Raw genomic sequence first — 18,383 nt, forward strand, 5'->3', positions numbered from 1 at the left:
TGTTGTATTGCATATAGTTGGCTGACTAAAATAAGAATAGAATTTAAAATGTTCAATAAATGAGGTAGTTCATAACACTTTTGATGTATAAATTGCACCTCAAAATTCTTTCAATATCTTACTGGACTGCAATATCGGGGCATTAAACAAGTCTCTGCTGATGATTAGAGTTGTCTTTTCCACAGAGATATAAGTAAGCACAGTTAATTTTCCTCTATTCTCCCATCCTCCGTGTGGCAGATTGAACCCTGGATCTAATTTACTCTGGGAAAAACACTCTGACAATGACTCACATCTACAGCCTCAATATTTTTTATTACATGTTCTTCATCAGTAACAACTATTTTCAAGGTCTGACCAAGTGCCATTTTTTCCCAAGAGATCATTAACACTTTCGCCAAATATACGCTCAGTGTCTGTAATACTTATTCTAGGCTGTAAGATGTGAATGTAAAACTGATAATCATTCTTATCCTCCTTGCAGAGTGGAGAAATTGAAGTTTAAGAAAGGCAATCGATCTGGCTAGGATCACACAGTGAATTATCAGGGGAAGAAAGACTATAACTAATGATTAGAGCAATGTTGGCAACATTATCTGGATGTTAAAATGGCTATTATTGATTTTAAAAAGACAACCTTTAGGTAATCTAATGTTTCAGTAAGAAAGTACCATATCTAGTTTTTAAACCCTGGACTTCTTTATTTGGGCAAAATAGTCCCTAGATCGCTCATCTCATTCAACTTATCCATGTCAAGATTAATGAAAGAAATACTGTATATTTTTTAAAAATAAAAAAGTAATGGCAAATGTTTCTATTTTACTAGGTAGAACATAATGTATTTCCAGAAATAAACTTCTGAATATATCAAAGTTTGAACATTATTAGTTTAAGAGAAAACTTGGATTATTTTTGTAAATCACTACTCGTATCATATACGTAATCATATGTATAATTCATTAGTTTTCTGCATTAGAGGCAGAGTCCAGGCTGTACACACGACCTTTCTGCTTTAAATTTCCAAGTAATTACAGGTGTCTATCACCACCGTATCCAGTATAATTTATGCTTAGGGAATGTATTTTAAAAATCATTATACTCAATCTTGTGCATGAAAAATAATCACAGGTTCTATTTAAGCTGCTGATTCTATAGGCTGTGGCATTTAGTATTACTTTTATATCATTCTCTACTTCAGCCCACACTGTGTTCATGTCTTACTTCAGTAGTCTTTTATCAGAAGAAAACTAGAAAAGGAAAAACAAAAGCATGTTAGTTACTTTTCTTATATGTTAGTAATCATTGGGAAAGACAAGATATCCTGAGTGAATTGGGAGCATGGGGACACTGTGGGAGGATTGAAGAGGAGGGAAGAGGCAGGGAGGAGAGCAGAGAAAAATGTAGAGCTCAAAAAAGAACCAAAGCAAAGCTATGAGCTTATTTTCAGATGTCATGAAACAAAGACATTTACTAGTTAGCTGGTTATGAAACTGAATTCAAAATTGATACTGGATCTTTTGGACAAGAAAAACTTTCTAATTTAGCCTAAAGTTGGAGCTGTTTGTGTGTGTGTGTGTGTGTGTGTGTGTGTGTGTATGTGTGTGTGTGTGTGTGTGTGTGTGCACGCATGCACGCACGGGTATGTATGGTACGTGTTCTACAGTTGTTTGAAATCTATTATTCTATTGAAATTGTGTTCAATACTATTGCTCTTATTCATTTAAAAATCTGTATTTTAGGTTTATATAAGTCAAACATACTTTATTTTTGTTGTCCTTTGCTTGTTTTAAGGTAAGGTCTTAGTTTATGGCCAAGCGGAACTCCAACTCAAAACAGTTCCACTACCTAAGCTTCACTAGTGCTTGAGTGGTGGCATAAGCTACCATACCTAGCCTATTAACACATTTTCAATATGCCTTGAAATGTGCAAACCATGCATAATAAAGCAATAAACTTAAATAAAGAGATCCAAGGCAACTAAGGTCATTTGTATTGTGCTCTTCATGTATCGTCGGAGTTGAAAGAGTAAATTCATAAATGTGGGAAATAATACTCATGCTGGCTTTAGTCCCATGAGTGAACTCTCCTATTTTAAATTTTGTAGCTCAGTACATCAGTTAAATATATGGAGACATTGTTCTTTGTAAGAAGGGAGAATTATGGGATGTTCAGACATTAACCTTTTCCCTGGAAATGTCTGAGATGGGCTATATATGCATAACCTTCTTGGAGTATAAGACATCAGTGATTTTATTTTTGACAATTTTGCTGAATAAAATCTTCTAAGACTATTTACCAAATTATAGTTACCTGTATCTCATACTACTTACATGGAACTTTTCTTATAAGGAGTTAGCATGGTGATAAATAACTTAGCAGCAAATTTGGAATCATTTAGTGTTAAACATAATATTTTATATTGGGCTAAATGAATGTGTGTATTTTTCTTGAGACTATATTTATATAGTCTTGAGACTATACATCAGGTTTTTCTTGAGACTATATGTATATATAGAAAAACCTGAGGGATAAATGAAATTTGGAAGGAATCTATAAACAAATATCCATAGCAAAAACAAGCCATTTCATTTTTGGAGTGGAGGTTTCAAACATTCTTACTTACATTGCAAAATATTATACACTATGATCACAAAGAATTTCACAAATAATTTCATGCTTTCTTAGTGAGAAGCAACACATCACAGAACAGACTGTCCAAACATTTGTGAGCTCCGGCAGCTGCTACTGAATAAAGAAATGCCCACATTTTCATTCAGAAAAAGCTTCCCAAACATGCTATCTACTTATGGGTCGAGATAGCTCCATCTCTACAACATTTTTGAGGAATTCTTTAAAATGAATTTTAAAATTTGATTTTCTCTACTTAAAGGCTTTCCTGAAATTAAGAATATATTCTAATTAGCTATTTTGACTTTGTACTCTAGTAGCATATAAAAAATCTGAACACCTATTCTTAAGAAAACTGTGTTTCAAAAGATCATAAAAAGAATCATTTGCTCCATGCAACTCCAAGCCAGAATGGAGAATACAAGTGAAGAGATATGAAGCGTCCAATATGGCATGGCATTTTTCAACTTGACACATTGTGGCTTACTGGTCTCTCATGGGACTTACCTGCTGTTGTTCCTTATCATCAGCTTTCATTGCCAGAATCAGGTTTCTAACAAAAGTCTGGAGCTTAAAGTACTTTTGCTTTTGAATCACAAGCTCATTTTCAATGAATCTGACTTCTTCATTCTCAAGGAGAAAACACCAAACAATAAAATTACCCCTGTGTATGTTTGATGAATAGGAAAACTAAAAAGCAATCAGAGTATAGAAACAATAAAAAACAATTTTAACCATAAAAGAATATAAAATACAGCAGGAAATTATTGTGGTATTCAAAGGTTGCTGTTTAAACAAACCATCAATAGAAACAATTTACAAATAGATTCCAGGAAGAGAAAAACAAGAAAGACTTATCTTCTTGGAAAGAACTTTCCTATATCAAACTGAATTAGAAGATGTGAGTCACTGAAGACCGGCCTTAATGTGTGATAACTTCTGGTCTTCTATCTGCTTGTGGATCCAATGTGACCAAGCACCTCACACTTCTGCCCTCATGCCTTTCTTGCCCTAAGAGGCTGTATTCCTTTGAACTTGGAAAGTTCCCAAACAAAACATTCCGTTAAATTGCTTCTTGTCTGGTATTTGATTACAGCAATGAGAAAAGTAATGAATCCATAAATGAATAAAAATATTGTCAATTTTATTTAATTGTGCATTAAATTTAAGAGGTGAATTTCACTGTGGAGATGTTTTTACTCTTTGGAAGTTATGTAATATAGTACACTGATTAAATAAAAGCATACACAATATCTCTAATAATAATTATAACAACGTTAATAAAATTTAAGCTGGACATTGTGGTACATTCTTATTAATTCCAGTACTCAAGAGTTTGAAGCCAGTTTGGGATACATACTGAGATGCTGACTCAAATCCCAACCGAACAAAAGAAACTTAATTCCTTTCATCTAAGAGAAGCTTGGCACTATTTGCCCATCAATCATCTCCCAATCCTCTCACCATGCAGCCTTGGGTGGCCACCATTCTATCCTGTTTCTTTGAGTTCAGTTGTTTTACATTTCAAATATAAGTGAAAAAAGTCATACTTATGTTTCTGTGGCTGGTTTATTTCACTTCTAAAATTCTATTTATGCTTCCACAGATGGCAAATAATCACTTTTTTTAATAGTATATGTGGAGAAGATTATAAATAATGTACATTCCCACAATTATTTGAAAGGCAAAACTTAAGGTTCTTACCATAGAAAATAAGTATTTGAAGTGATGGATATGTTGATTAGGTTGATTTAATTGTTTTCCATTGTATTTATACATCATACCATAACCTTGTACCTCATGAATATATATAAAGCTACAATTGGTCAGTTTACAATTGAAATATACATTATGAAAAAATAAAAATAAATAAAACCAAATATCAATCAGCCTCCTTGACAAGAACTGTAGAAGTAGACAGAAAATTCTTTCTACTGGAGACCTGGTCTCAGAGTACAGGAGGACTTTAAACAGCATTTGTTCAAAAAGCTTCCTAAAGACATATTAAAATTAGTTGATTGTATGGGTATTTTAGAATTTCGGTCAAGTGGATGTTGTGGTATTAATCACATCCAATCTGTGAACATGTTTACTATATCACTTATTAGCTCAATTTAAACCTTAATTTATGTGATGAAACTGCTTCCTTCCAGACCACTTAATAAGTGAAACATCTGTCCAAGCGAAATTTCTATTCAGTCACTAACACAACTAAGTTCAAAGTAAGCACTCTAGAGAAATTCAACATGTTTCTGTTATGATATGGTTTTACTTTTATTAGAAGTCATTGTCAGAGATTTGTATTAATAAAATGCTGGCCAGAAAATGATTTTCTTCTGTTTTGTTTGCTTCATATTTGATGCACATATATGTGGTATATGTATGTGTGGTATGTGTGTGCACATACACATGTGTGAGTCTTTCTCACTCTGTGTGTGTGTGTGTATGTGTGTGAGTGCGTGTGTATAAGTCACAGGTTGATATCAAGCATTTTCTTCAGTTGCGCTCCAACTTCTTTCTGAAACAGGGTCTCTCGCTGAACATGAAGCCCACTATTTCAGCTAGCCGCAGTTAGCCCTTTGTCTCTGCCTCTCCAGCACTGGGCTTCCAGGTATGTTTCACAGGCCAGGCTTTTCACATGGGTGCTGGAAATCCCAACTCAGGTCTGTCCACTTCCTTAGCAAGACCTTTAGCAATTCACCCATCTTTCCAGTCCTTGTTTTGCTTTTGCTGTGCAGTTGAGGGTACCCTTGAGTTGCGCTCCACTTCCTAAGTTCTTGGTGTCCAGTTGTGTACCAGCACACTAGGCGGAAAGCCATTTGAATACAGGCTCTATCTATCATTATTTAATAACGACTCATTTGCATTTAGTCTGCCTGAGCTGTACTCATAGTCCATCAGAAAACATTTTAGAAACATTAGTTCATATTTGCCAAAGTCACGAAAGCATCTTTTCACAGGAGGAGCTCTAATTTTTCATGCAAATATTTCCCTTCTTCAGTATTTATGAAATGTTTGAAAAGCATAAACAATTTCAAGATAATTTAATATTGTAGACATTTTCTTCTCGGAAGTGCTTTTTGCGAACCAATTACATGCTTCCTAGGTTACAGGCAGTAATTTATGTGTGCGTTAGAGATTTTCTTAAGTCAGTGGAGTACTTAGGAAAGCAACTAATAAGACAATAGCAGACACCGACTTTTACAAAATAAGGACTAGTTTATTTTTGCTAAAAATCCTTCCCCACATTTCCAGCAAACTGTTTATAATTTTGCAGGATGATTGCTGTGAGACACAAGGTTGCAAATATGCCAGAGCTTTGATCACTGGGAAGGGTATTAACAGCTACCATGCCTGATGTCCTATTTTATGTTATAGTTACTCATGCCACAGGTATTGCATCCATCAGCTTTCCTCATAAGGATTTGGGATTAGTTAACCTCCAGAAATATGAATTTCTACCGATGCATCTCAATCAGAATGCTATAACAACTAAACTTTATATTAATAAAATGCTCTATAGAGAACATTCTTTTAGTTTGTTATAATAAATCCCAAGCACAGAAGATGAATTCAATATGGGAAACTTTAAAATGCTGGAGCTTCTAATACTAATTGAATTTATACAAATAAACACTTGGGAGACTATTAAAATTATTTCCAGAGACAAATTAATTCATTCAATTACTTTCTAAGCAACTGCTTACTAAACATCAATGTGCCAGGCTCCCCATCCAAGTAACACATAGGTGATTGAAATACATTTCTGCCTTCAAGAAACTTATTATGAATATACTTAAGAAATGAGAAAAATAACTTTCACCCCTAAACAAAGAACACTAGTGTGTTTATTTAAATAGAGTATAGCAACTTTATTCAAGGTATTAAATTTCTAAACTGATATGTTCTACAGCAATGCTCAAAATATGAAATGGCAACTCCAGGGCCAACTTTCACAGATGGTAAATGGAAGCATATAAAAATAATGTATAGATAAATAGATTTTTGCTATATATGTGTACAAATATTGTGAATTCAAGGAAAGAAGCCTAAATGTGATGGAGGTAATTATAAGGAATGACCCATTATGGGATCTCCTGCTCCCACACTGGAAAACATTGGATTACTAAACTGTCTATTAGAGTTCAATGCAAGCATTCACTGCCTGTTCTGCTCTTCCCTCCCCGGTCTTCAGTTGCAAACTCTCTCGACTGAACTGCCACTGAAAAGGGGAGAGGTACGTCCTGGAAAAGAATCCTCTATGTTTCAGTCCAACCCTGTTTGATCTGTTCAGGAGTGCTAAGTGGGGCACACTTAACAGCTGTGCAATCCAGTCCTCTCGCCTGCACTTTCCACAGCCCGTGCCAAGCAGTGACCTGGTCTGCAAAGTCATTTTAATCCTGAACTCAGTAGTTAGAAGTATTATATGACCACAGGGGAGTATTAGTATGATCTCTTCAAACTGAAAACCAGCAACTTTATAATTCAGCTAGTTGGGAATACAGTTTATTTTTATTGAAAATTTATTCATTTTTAAGATAAGATCACATTATATATTCTAGGCTGGCCTTGAATTAATGGAGCTCCTCCTGCCTCAGACTAGTGAGCATTGGGATAACAAGTAGGACCTACTATATATACACATAAATACAGTTTAAATATATAATTTTATTGTGTTCTTTGACCACTCAGAAATAAATTTCAAGAGACAATTTCCCTTTGTGTCTATAACACTCAATATTTTAAAGCTTGTAATGCTATGAACATTAGGAAAACAAAATGTACAATGGTCTAAAATTCAGTTAAACTAGTCTAAAACTGCAAGGATTTTTTTTGATGAAAGTGAAAGCTGTTTTCTAATTAAATGGTGGTCTTTGTTACTATCATAAGCTTTAAATTCTGATTATACTCCACAAAAAGAAACTTGGTATTTAGAAAGAAGCACTATGTGCCAAAATTTCAGAAAGCCCAAAGTTTCCTAGGAAGATAGGCTGCTGAGTAACAAGGGGAGAGCACGTTCACACAAAAAACAAATTGACAAACAGATTGATAACTTATGTCAAAATTGAGTAAAAACAAAATTATTCGTGACACACTATCAGAGGATACCTTCCAATTTAGTAACAAGTGGCATTAAGAAAAGGTCATCTCTATTCATATTCACCCTGTATTTTCATTGGGAAATATTTTTCAAATTCTTAAAAAATGATATCAGGTATAGTCTTAAAGACAGTCTTGAAAGAAACTGAAATCCAATATAAAATTAGCAATGGACACTGGAAAAGAAATTCTCCCATTTCCTAACATGTTCTTGTTACTATTGTGTTTATTTTGTTTGAGGGAGGGTCTTTCAATGTTGTCCAGTCTGGTTTTAAATTGCTGAGCTAAAGTGATGCTCCTACCTCATCACCACATATACCTGGGACTTCATGTACACACCACCACCACCTCTCTCAGCTTTACCATAAATTTCACATTTACCACCACTATATGTTGTTCCCACTTGAACACAATCAATGCCAATTTTTAAGCCAGTAAACACTTGTTATTAAAAACCATAACAAACAAACAAGCCAGCAGTATTAAAATGTCCAACATTTTGACTAATTTTCAAGTTGCCTGAGATAATTAGGACAGAGACCCAGATTGCCTAGTCTATCAGATGGGGAAATCAGAGGCATTATAAATCTTTTCCACTCAATTGCTCCCCTTAATGAGTTCAGAACTTGAAATTCCCTTTACCTTATAATCCAGGAGAGAATTCACTTGTTCTGCCTCAGAATTGCTTATCATGTCACTTTCTTCATCATCGATAATTTCTATTTTCTGTAACATAGGCAATAAATATATATCAGATCACTATACACAATGTGTCCAACATACCTATTTAATATTTAGTTTTGGTGACAGAGAGATTTAGGTTATCTGGATTAAACTTTGATAATTGGCTCCTTGCTTGGTGTTACACACAGGACGTGTCTGTGTTACCCCTTATTTATTTAACTGGTGATTAATGTGGCCCTTCTTGGATAAGGAACTAATTTTTAATCTCTCTCTCTCTCTCTCTCTCTCTCTCTCTCTCTCTCTCTCTCTCACACACACACACACACACACACACACACACACACACACACACTAGAAAGGATTTACTGTCTCAACATGACCCTTCCTTCTAATGAAAATGTTAACATATGGCATGTATCCCAAAGGAAAATACAAGGTCTAAAAATTCACATATTTAACATGCTCCATTAGCTACACATTTGAAGCAGCCATCTATGATAGAATGCTGAAAACTGCATGGGGATTTGTTTTCTTCATTGGACAGTAACAAAGAGAGCAAGGAGAGGACAGAGACGAGAGAGGTTCCCCTAGCTTCAGAATTAAGGCACAACAAAAAGGGCTTGTGAAGTACCTTGTGTACCATAGATAATAAGTAAATATCTGTCAAAAGGTAAACAATACATCTCAGTGCTGATTAAAATAATTACCAATAAGCTCCAACTGGAAGGATAAAACAAATTACTTAATAAGAAAACCTTTTAAAAAAATAAAGAAAAAACCAATAAAATCAGTTTAAATATTATCCTTTGCATGTAAAACAATGTAGTTAAGGGGAAACAAACTGTACCTTAAAACATTTAAACACTGCCAACCAAAAGTGAGGTTTAAAAAGAGGGAAGATAAACCAGATTTAGTCAGTAGTCAGTGTTTTAAGAACAAGCACACTAACAGCAGCATGTCGTAGGCAGAATATGAAATTAGACTTTCTGCCCGGGAATATATATATTATATATATATAGGATATATATATATATATATAATATAGATATATATATATATGATTAAAATATATGTGATTAAAAGTCACAAACAAACTTCGAATCATCGTACTTGATATACTGCCGTTGAGGAAATGATATCATCACAGGGCTTTTGACCTGCTTTCTGTGAGTCAGGGACAGCTGCAGTGAAATTGCCTTCTACCACTGCGTGGAGATATGTCTAATGCTTTTTTTTTTCTATTAGAATCAGGATAAAGTTGAGTCTTAATCATATCAGTCTTCTCTAGGCTTTACACTTCATACTTCTTGTTCTAAGGTTTTTAGATTTGCTACCTGTTTGGATTGATTCTGGAAAAATAGAGGTAGGCATTTAAGAAAAGTAGGTACCAACAGCCACTGTATGGAGTTGTGCATATAAATGGGTCTTATATGTCTCTGGGATTTGTCATCCATGAATAATTGGAGGCACTCAAAAGTTACAGGGAGAGAAGATCAACATTTGAAAGTTTGAAGTTTTGTCTCTGAAAATCAATTGTTCTTGAAAAATTAGGTGCCAAAATGACTATGAGTCATAGCATGCCACGACTTCATTTATTATTTTTAGTTGTCTGCTGCTGGGGAGATTCAATGTAGAGAAATTCAGGCTAGAAGTGAACATATCTTTGGAAGAAAAGATATTTCAATTGTAAATAATTATTTATATTTAATATGCTGTAATTAAAATCTAGAGCAGAAGGAGATATTTGGCAAGATTTAAAATATTAGGAGAGTTCACTGTGGAAAACAATGATTATAAGTCATTTGAAAAAATAACCTGCCTTAAAATCAAACCTAAGTTTTCAATATGTCTGTTGAATTAAAAGTCAATGAAATGCAATCCAGAACTCTATTTTAGATGTAGAAAATAATGCTAGATATTGTTGGTATTTAACAAATATGAGCCCAAATATATATTGTATGTGTTCTGCTTTTATTAAATAGATGTTTAGGATTATAGGGCCAAAGAAATAACATCTGTGATAGAAGTTACAATAAATTATGACATCACAACTACTTTGGAAACGAAAACTCCATTATATGTGCAATTTTAATGAAAATTATGCATAGAACATTGATTCAAAAGCAAAAATGAAAATGTAATGGAGTTTCTTTTTGTGTCTGGCATTGTTTAATATTATCTTGATTTCTGTATCATTTTGTGGGGCCAAAATATAAACAAATTCTGCTAAAACAGCTGCTAAGGGAATATCACTATATGTTTACATTTTTTCCAATCCAGTTTAATCCACACACAGCCTGTTCCTGCTGCTATTCAAATTCTTAAAATATTGTCTTTCTTTCTTTGCTGTGATTTTGAACGCAATTACCAGAGTCCAATTTAACCAGGGAAAAGAAAAGTTTCCAAATACAGTATAGATAGGTACAGTCTAAACAGACAAACCCTTGGATGCAAGCACTTGTACTAATAAAGGCTTCTTCCACAATCACCACCTAAACTCCACTTCAATTCTGCCAGCTGTCAAATGAAATGAATCTGCTCTCTTATCAGTGCGTTTAAGAAAAATAACTTGTTATATGTAAAATATGTCATATTTGAACTAAGTTTTAGATTTTCATACTTGGAAATCTCCTAAAGTTAAAAAAAGAGAAAAGGTTTAAATTTTACTTATTGAACACTGAAAGATATATTAAAATCATAGGGAAAAAAGCTCTGCTTTAGTTTACAGAGTAAAACAAAACTTTATTCTGATAATACAGATGGTGTCATCAACTGGCACAATGTTCCTAAAGTCCATCATGTAATGAGGAAAGAATTTCAAACTACATACCACATTATCTGCAGATACTGCCTGGTGCTCTTCATCCTTCTGCGTCCTGGTCTCATCAGGGATGATGTCACTGGGCTCCTCTATAAGGAAAAAAAGTGAAGATTTCATATCTTGTATCTCAAAACTGAAGTTTTAAAATAATACTTAAATAATGCCTCCTTTACCAAAAACATACACATGGCAAATCTATTACAAATGTGCTTTGTTGTGAATTTTATTCATCCCCAAGTCACGTATAGTTTAGTTAGTTATGTGGATGGATAGAAATACAAGGATTATTATCACTCTTCTATTTCTAACAGAAAAGATGAGAGAAAACTCTAGCTTTAACAGTGGACAAGTACAGAAGGCATTTAAGTACTATGAAGTTGCTAAAAATGAAATAAAATGACCTACTAACAAATGAAAAACTGAAAATGATAAGATCTATGATGTAGGTTTACATAATTTTGTATTTGTAAAAGAAAAAAGTAGGTTTTTAATGAATTAAAAAAAGAATGATACCATTTGTGCTCAAGTGTTTCTGTTATTATGCCTGGATAGAATTATATATAACTATAATGGTTTTTACTTTAATTTTCAATTTTTTAAATTTTGTTTAGTTAAGCTCTTTTGGTAACAATACTCATTTTTGTTTTCTTTTCTTTCCTATTTTTTGTTGATAAGGTCTTATTACATAGCCCTGGCTGACAAAAAACTCAATGTAGATCATATTAACCTTAAAGTTTCAACAATTTTCCCACCTCTGCATCCTAAGTGGTGAATTTACAGGCCTTTTTACTACTCTAGACTTTGCTCATTGTAATAAAACAAAAACAAAAATTTCTCAATAAATGGCATAAAATTACAAAGGCAGATTTCCAATTTTATGAAAATGTAGGTTTATTTAAGTACTAGTATATACATGCTTACTGTTGTACATGCTTGTACATATGCAAAGAGAAAATACTTGCAAAAATATGCCCTTGCTCTTGTTTACACAGAGTTTTTCACTAAGGAGTAAGAGTCTTTCCATTTCCATGGTACTTCCAAATATTTCCTACAATGGAGATGCATTTTTTGGATCAAATTCAATATTTTACAATAATAAAACAGAGACAAATGATATTAATTTAGAGGATCTAGTCTAATAAAAAGCTCTTTGTGATGAGCTTCGGCAAGTGCCTGCTTCAAGGCCAGGGTGAGTCTGCATACATTACCCCCTAACCTCTTTATTTTATAGTACCCTCTCCCAGATGCTTTCAAAACAGAGTAGCACTGCTTATCTCTGGGTCTCTCTTCTCTTCACAGCAATTTCATGGAGATTATTTGAATAAATACTAGTAAAATTCCTCAGATCCTAGGTAAACAACATTTTAATTCAATTTATAAAGCAGAACAAAAATTTTTATCAGCCCTCCTAAGATTTTTCTAATCCATTCATCCCCACGTAGAAACATGAGGAAGGATTAGGAGAAATTCACTTAGGAGAATTGCTTATGAGAATTCAAGTGTGTGCTATCCAAGAAAACTTCAGCAGAATTTTAATACAATGTTTGGTATAAATTCAATTTAACTTTCTTATCTCTACCATACACTTTAAATTAAATTTTATTGTATGTACGTGTGGTATATAACACAATATACATTTATATAGCAGAAAGACCACTATAATGAAGTAAATTAACATATTTATCATTTCACAGTTTCCCATCCCCCAGGCAACACCTGCTATCATCACATACTGAAAATCCTGACTACACAATACATTATCATTAACTATGGTCTTCACGCTCTTCATTAGGTTTTTTCCCTTATTCATCACACACACTGCAAGTTTGTACCCTCTGAGCTGTATCTCCATTCTCCCCTCCCCATTCAAAAATCCACTGTTGTATTATATTTGATTTATTTGACCTTCCTTGCCCTGCTATTTGCTGCAACACGGATGAACCCAGGGGATGTTAACTAAGTGAAATAAGCCAGACAGACAGAAAGAAAAAAAAATGCATGATCTCATTTATTTGTGAAATGTAAGGCAAGTCAATTTAAAATTTTATAAAAGCAATGAATCCTAGACAAAGAAAAGTTTACCTAGTCATTATTTAGACATTTCAAGTCACAGACATTTCAAGTCCTACATAATCAGTGATGCAATGAAATGGAAAGAGGGAAATTTTTCATTAGCTTTAGCTTCAGATCTGATATTAGGTACAGTGGTCTCAGAAGAGGGGTTATATTGCTCACCAACAAGATCATTACTGGTACTATTCCTTACAGGATTGCTGTACACTTCTTCAGATTTACTCAGAACTTTATATACAGTTCTGGTTCACTGACAGCTTATTTATGCATGGTTTGATTATTTTAGGAAATTTAAATAAAAGCTATTTTGAGGCTTCTGAAATAAGAAGGTGCAGAGTGATAAACTGAATAGGCGATGCTTCCTTCTGCATATAGATACTTGCAGCATCAACGAAAGTTTAAGATCCAGACACTGTCAATGTGTTTTGGTAATTCCTCAAAAAAAGCAGCTTTGTTAATTGAAAAATAAAAAAATAGAATTAATCAGTGAAACTTTAGAGGGCACCCTATGTAAACCATGGGGAGTTATCTTTTAATGCATGCACTCTACACACTCCACATACTAAGATACAGTTGAAAAAGAGGCACTTCTACCAATGTAATGTTGCATCAATTATTTCTATACTTTAAACCATTTGCCTCTCAGGAGAGTGAAAATATCTTTAAATTTCTCAATAATAAATATATTTTGGTAGAAAACAAAGTTAAAATGAAGGAGGTGAGTTAGCCAAGTATTATTTTTGCTGAAGTTTCCAAGTTGTACATAAGGGGTGAAGCCATGTAGCTTTTCCTTCCTTGCCAGATCAGTCCACCCATGCCTAGCTTCACTCCTCCCGGGAAAACGGAAAAGAAATGGGGAAGCAGAAGGTCAAGCACAAGGTAGAACTGAGTTGAGTCAGAAGGTCTGTGTCAGGGACCGACAAGCTTGCTCAGAAACAAAGGATTGCATGTGAAATTGTTAAGGGATCATGAACACTTTTGGTTAGCCAGCAAAGCTAGCCCCTTCTCACAATTTGAAGAAATATATTTTTTCTTGTAAAGACACTGAAAGAAACTGTATGGTTTTTTTCATGTGTTTGGTTTAACATGTATTATAATGTGCAAGCACCAATTTAAAAGTTTTTCCTTTTTTAGACATTTAAAATACTCTAATCCTGTTAAATTAACAGTTTGTACAAGGACTATGAATTCTAGTTGTTAGGTTTTTGAATTATCTTTATAACTCTAATAAGACATCAATGCAAATCTCAATGTAAACATAATCTAGCTACATTTTCCCAAACTGGAAGAGAATATAGGTCAGTACATTTTAGAGCTAGGGCATTAGTCTCAGCCAGACGATATAATTAGTTCTTAGAAAAAGATCACATAGCCAACTCAGTCAGATTAGTATTCTCCATCAGCAAAATGAAGAAATTGTACAGGCCTAGTAGGAAACAGCACCAAAGAGCCTCCTTCCAGTCTTTGAAAATGCTTTTCTGCTGCAATTTCTGATGAGAATGAAAAGGTTACTGTGCAGTTGTGAAAAATAAGCCACCAGGGGAATTGTTTACGTCTCATCCTGTACTTTTTGATTCATACATTAAATTCTTTCTCTTCTTATTCTCATTAGGTCTTTAATACTATGCCAGCTATCTAGACAGCATACTATTATATGACAAAGGATGCCAGTAGAGGAGCATTAAATGCAGATCATTAACACAGACCTTCAAATTAACATGCACTGTTTTCACATTAAGTGCTGATTTTCTAAAATTCTGGTTCAGGAGGGGAAGTAGCAGTTGGGAATGAAACTCTGCACTCAGGGGCCTATGCCTTTTGATTCCTCAGAGTATGCCCTCATAGCAAGCCTGCCTTTTCAGAGAAACATACAAACCTCTTCTTCCTTACTCACTTCAAATAGCTGTCGGGCATTGGGCTCTTAAAGACCCCATCATGTAATTACTGCCACCCAAGAATCTCCAGGCACATAGAATTTTGGAAAGACTAACAGAAGACAAACACATATTTACTAGACCAACCATATGAGGACAAATGACCTTAGAAATCATACAACATTTTTTTTCTTAATGATTGTGAAGCCTGCATCAGTTCCTGCCCCTCTAAGTTCTGCTATCATTTGTAGCCTTAAGTGAGAAAGATGGAGGAGGGTAGGAGAGGAAGAAGGAGGGAGAAGGGAGAGGGGAGGAGAGAAAGAGAGAAAGAGGTAGAGTCAGAGAATATTCACATTTGATAATCTTCCAAACACCTGGACTTAAAATTCGCTGTCCTCTCAACAGTGACAATTTTTCTCTGTCCCTATCATTATTCTACTTATTACAATTTGCCTGCCTGCCCCTTGGGCATGCAATTAATTGCTTTTGCAAAGAACCTTTTAAAGACTGATTCAATAGCCTCTCCTTTCTACTCAATTTCTATGATATCATTAAGATAATGAGCCCTCTTATTTCTGAAATCTCTTTCTTTCCTTGGTTTTAGTTACGGCACACTATCCAGCTCTGTTCTTCCTGAAGGTTCTTTCAGCAGCCATTTTTCCCCCTGGGGCCCAAAAATGTAAATATTTCTCAACACACGGTCTTTCTCCATTGTCTTGTCTTGTTTTGTTTTGGGATTTTAATTTTCTCAATCAAAACTCTGCTTCTGTGGCGAGGTACTAATTAGCCTCTGTTTGTCAGATTGCTGTTTCTTCTCCCTACTTAAAGCTCTCTTTTGAGTTCCAGACCCATATTACCCAACAGGTCTCTGTGTATTTGCAGCTATTTTCTAAGCCTCAGAACTGCAAACCGAATTAATCTTTATAATGATAGCCTGACTATTTAATGTGATAGGAGTAAAAATTTTGCATACATTTTGAGGAGGAAATTGTGAGAAGATAGAGCTAAAGAATTTTACAGTTCATCTAAAGCTAAAATAAAAATTTTACCAGATAGTAAGTGATTTTATAAAGCCACAGTTAAAAACAGATAAATGTAACATAATAGGAAGTTCAGAATTTTCTCATGTGTTTATGTATGTGTACCTGAATATGCATATGTATAAATACATAATTAATTTTTGAAAGCTGTACTGAAATTAACTGGACAAAGAATGAATTATGCAACAAATAGTGTACAACCCTTGCTGAATTATTTGGAAAAGTAAAATTAGGTATTTTCCTCACACATCTTAAAGCAAAGTAAATTCTCAGTGAAATTAATATAAAATTGTTAAACTAAAGCCATAAGGATGCCAGAAGCGAATATATGAGCTTATTTTCACAACTGTATGCAAGAAGAGACTTTAATTAGGAATGCAAAGGATGAAACCACAAGGGAAAATATTTCTATGTCTGACAATATAAAAATTATACCCCAAAATTTTACCATGAAAAATCAGAACCAGGAGCTTTCATCCAGAGAAATGACAAGTTCTAATTCAAAATAATCAAATCCAAACTTCATCACTTCAATAATACATCTTGTTATCCTACATAATGTCATGTTGATAAAGCTATACCATTAATAATACTTTGATTATTCTCCTAATCCCAAAAAAGAGGAGTTGTTCACCTTGCTCTTCAACCTGGGGTGATAATGTTTTGTAGTCACCCTCCTCTCTACATTGGAGCTTCTGAGGTATCTAAAGTAACTGGTTAACTAACATTCCAGAGCTCACAGAAAGACTCAGTAAGAACACAAAAGATATGGCTGCTGCCAAATTTATTCTTGATCTAATTGCTAAAAATGATTTTGTATAATCAGTTATTACCCTAACATAAAATTTTATATCACACAAATAAAGCCACTCTTGAAGATGACTAGTATTGATAGGCAAAAAAAGCACACGCTACTCATCCAAGCTCCTGGGAGGTAAGGGTTGGGAAGTCCAAGACCAGTCTTTTGCAGCACAGTGAGTGCAAGCCAGTTTTTCTCTTTAGCTCTCTCTCCATGCATGTGGATATGAATATATATGTGTAGATGAATCATAAAAAGTTAAAAGTCAAGGAAATAAACAAGGGGTTGGTGAGATGGCTCCATGAGCAAAGCACTTGCCACATAACCGTAAGTGGGGACAGTTACCATATAACCATATGGAGTGGAGTGGGGATGGTTGCCCACCAGTAATTCTAGTCCAGTGGATCAGAGGGAGACAGGGAATTCCCAGAACAAGCAAGCTAGAACCAGTAAAGAGATCTCTGGGTTTGTGTGTCCCTACATACATCAAACACATGTATACACACAAAACAGATAAATAAACCAGAAAATAATTTGCCAATATACTTAACTGGTATCGATGAAAAAAAAACAAGCAAATGAGAGGTTTTTAATTTCTAAAGCACAGATACAAAAGGACTATAGTTTTTATTATCAGATTCTGAAAAGTGCATAAGAAAGACACACTTACATAGACAGAAAGCAGGTTAGTATGCTTGATGCTGAGGACAGAAAAGGCAGTGAGTCAACATGGGGAGTTTCCTTCGTTGATTACAAAAAGATCTAAAATAAAATTTTAATGGTATAGATCTAAAAACTTTTCTAAAAATGACTGGATTTTATATTTATGAGGAATATTTTCATTATATATAATGTAAATATGATACCAGGACTATTTATTTCTGTGCTCGAAGTTAAATCGAATATTTCTCTTGGGTACATGGTATTAATCTTGGCTCTAGCACGCAGACTTATTCAGGGAATCATTGAGAGGTAATACAAAGATGAGCCTGTTTAACTTCCTTTAATAGGAAAAGAAGGGAAGTCTAATGAGCAGAGTTAAATACTTTGCCTGACACTGTACAGTTTGCTAGGGGAAAAGCACTGAATGGCAACTAGTATCTCAGCTCACAAGCCTATTATTCATCTTAATATACCATACTTGTTGAAATATTTGGAATTTCTCGCCTAGCTGATTAGAATTCCAAATGTAATCATTTACCTGATTCTAGTATAAGGACTATTGTAATAGCTAACATTTTTAAAAGTAGGGCATCACTACTGTGATGTGATGTGATGTGATGTGATGTGATTCTTTGTGATGACTTGATATGGAAGACTTTTTACATAGAAGCGTTAAAAACAAATCTGTTTCTTTCAAACAC

General features: G+C 34.2%; 1 protein-coding gene across 1 annotated transcript in view; it reads right to left on the minus strand.

Annotated features, from left to right (window-relative positions):
• Positions 1 to 18,383, minus strand: part of LOC121443477 (highly divergent homeobox) — a 101,709-nt gene that overhangs the window by 1,729 nt on the left and 81,597 nt on the right. The window contains exons 6-8 of the mRNA XM_041645225.1: positions 11,243 to 11,322; positions 8,371 to 8,454; positions 3,136 to 3,258 (exon numbers count right to left, since the gene is read on the minus strand). Of these exons, the coding sequence (XP_041501159.1) occupies positions 3,136 to 3,258; positions 8,371 to 8,454; positions 11,243 to 11,322 (287 nt within the window). The remainder of the gene's footprint in view (positions 1 to 3,135; positions 3,259 to 8,370; positions 8,455 to 11,242; positions 11,323 to 18,383) is intronic.

The sequence above is a fragment of the Microtus oregoni genome, unplaced genomic scaffold, assembly GCF_018167655.1.
Source record: "Microtus oregoni isolate MIOR12 unplaced genomic scaffold, Mior012 000107F_ref0000227, whole genome shotgun sequence".
NCBI classification, from domain to species: Eukaryota; Metazoa; Chordata; class Mammalia; order Rodentia; family Cricetidae; genus Microtus; species Microtus oregoni.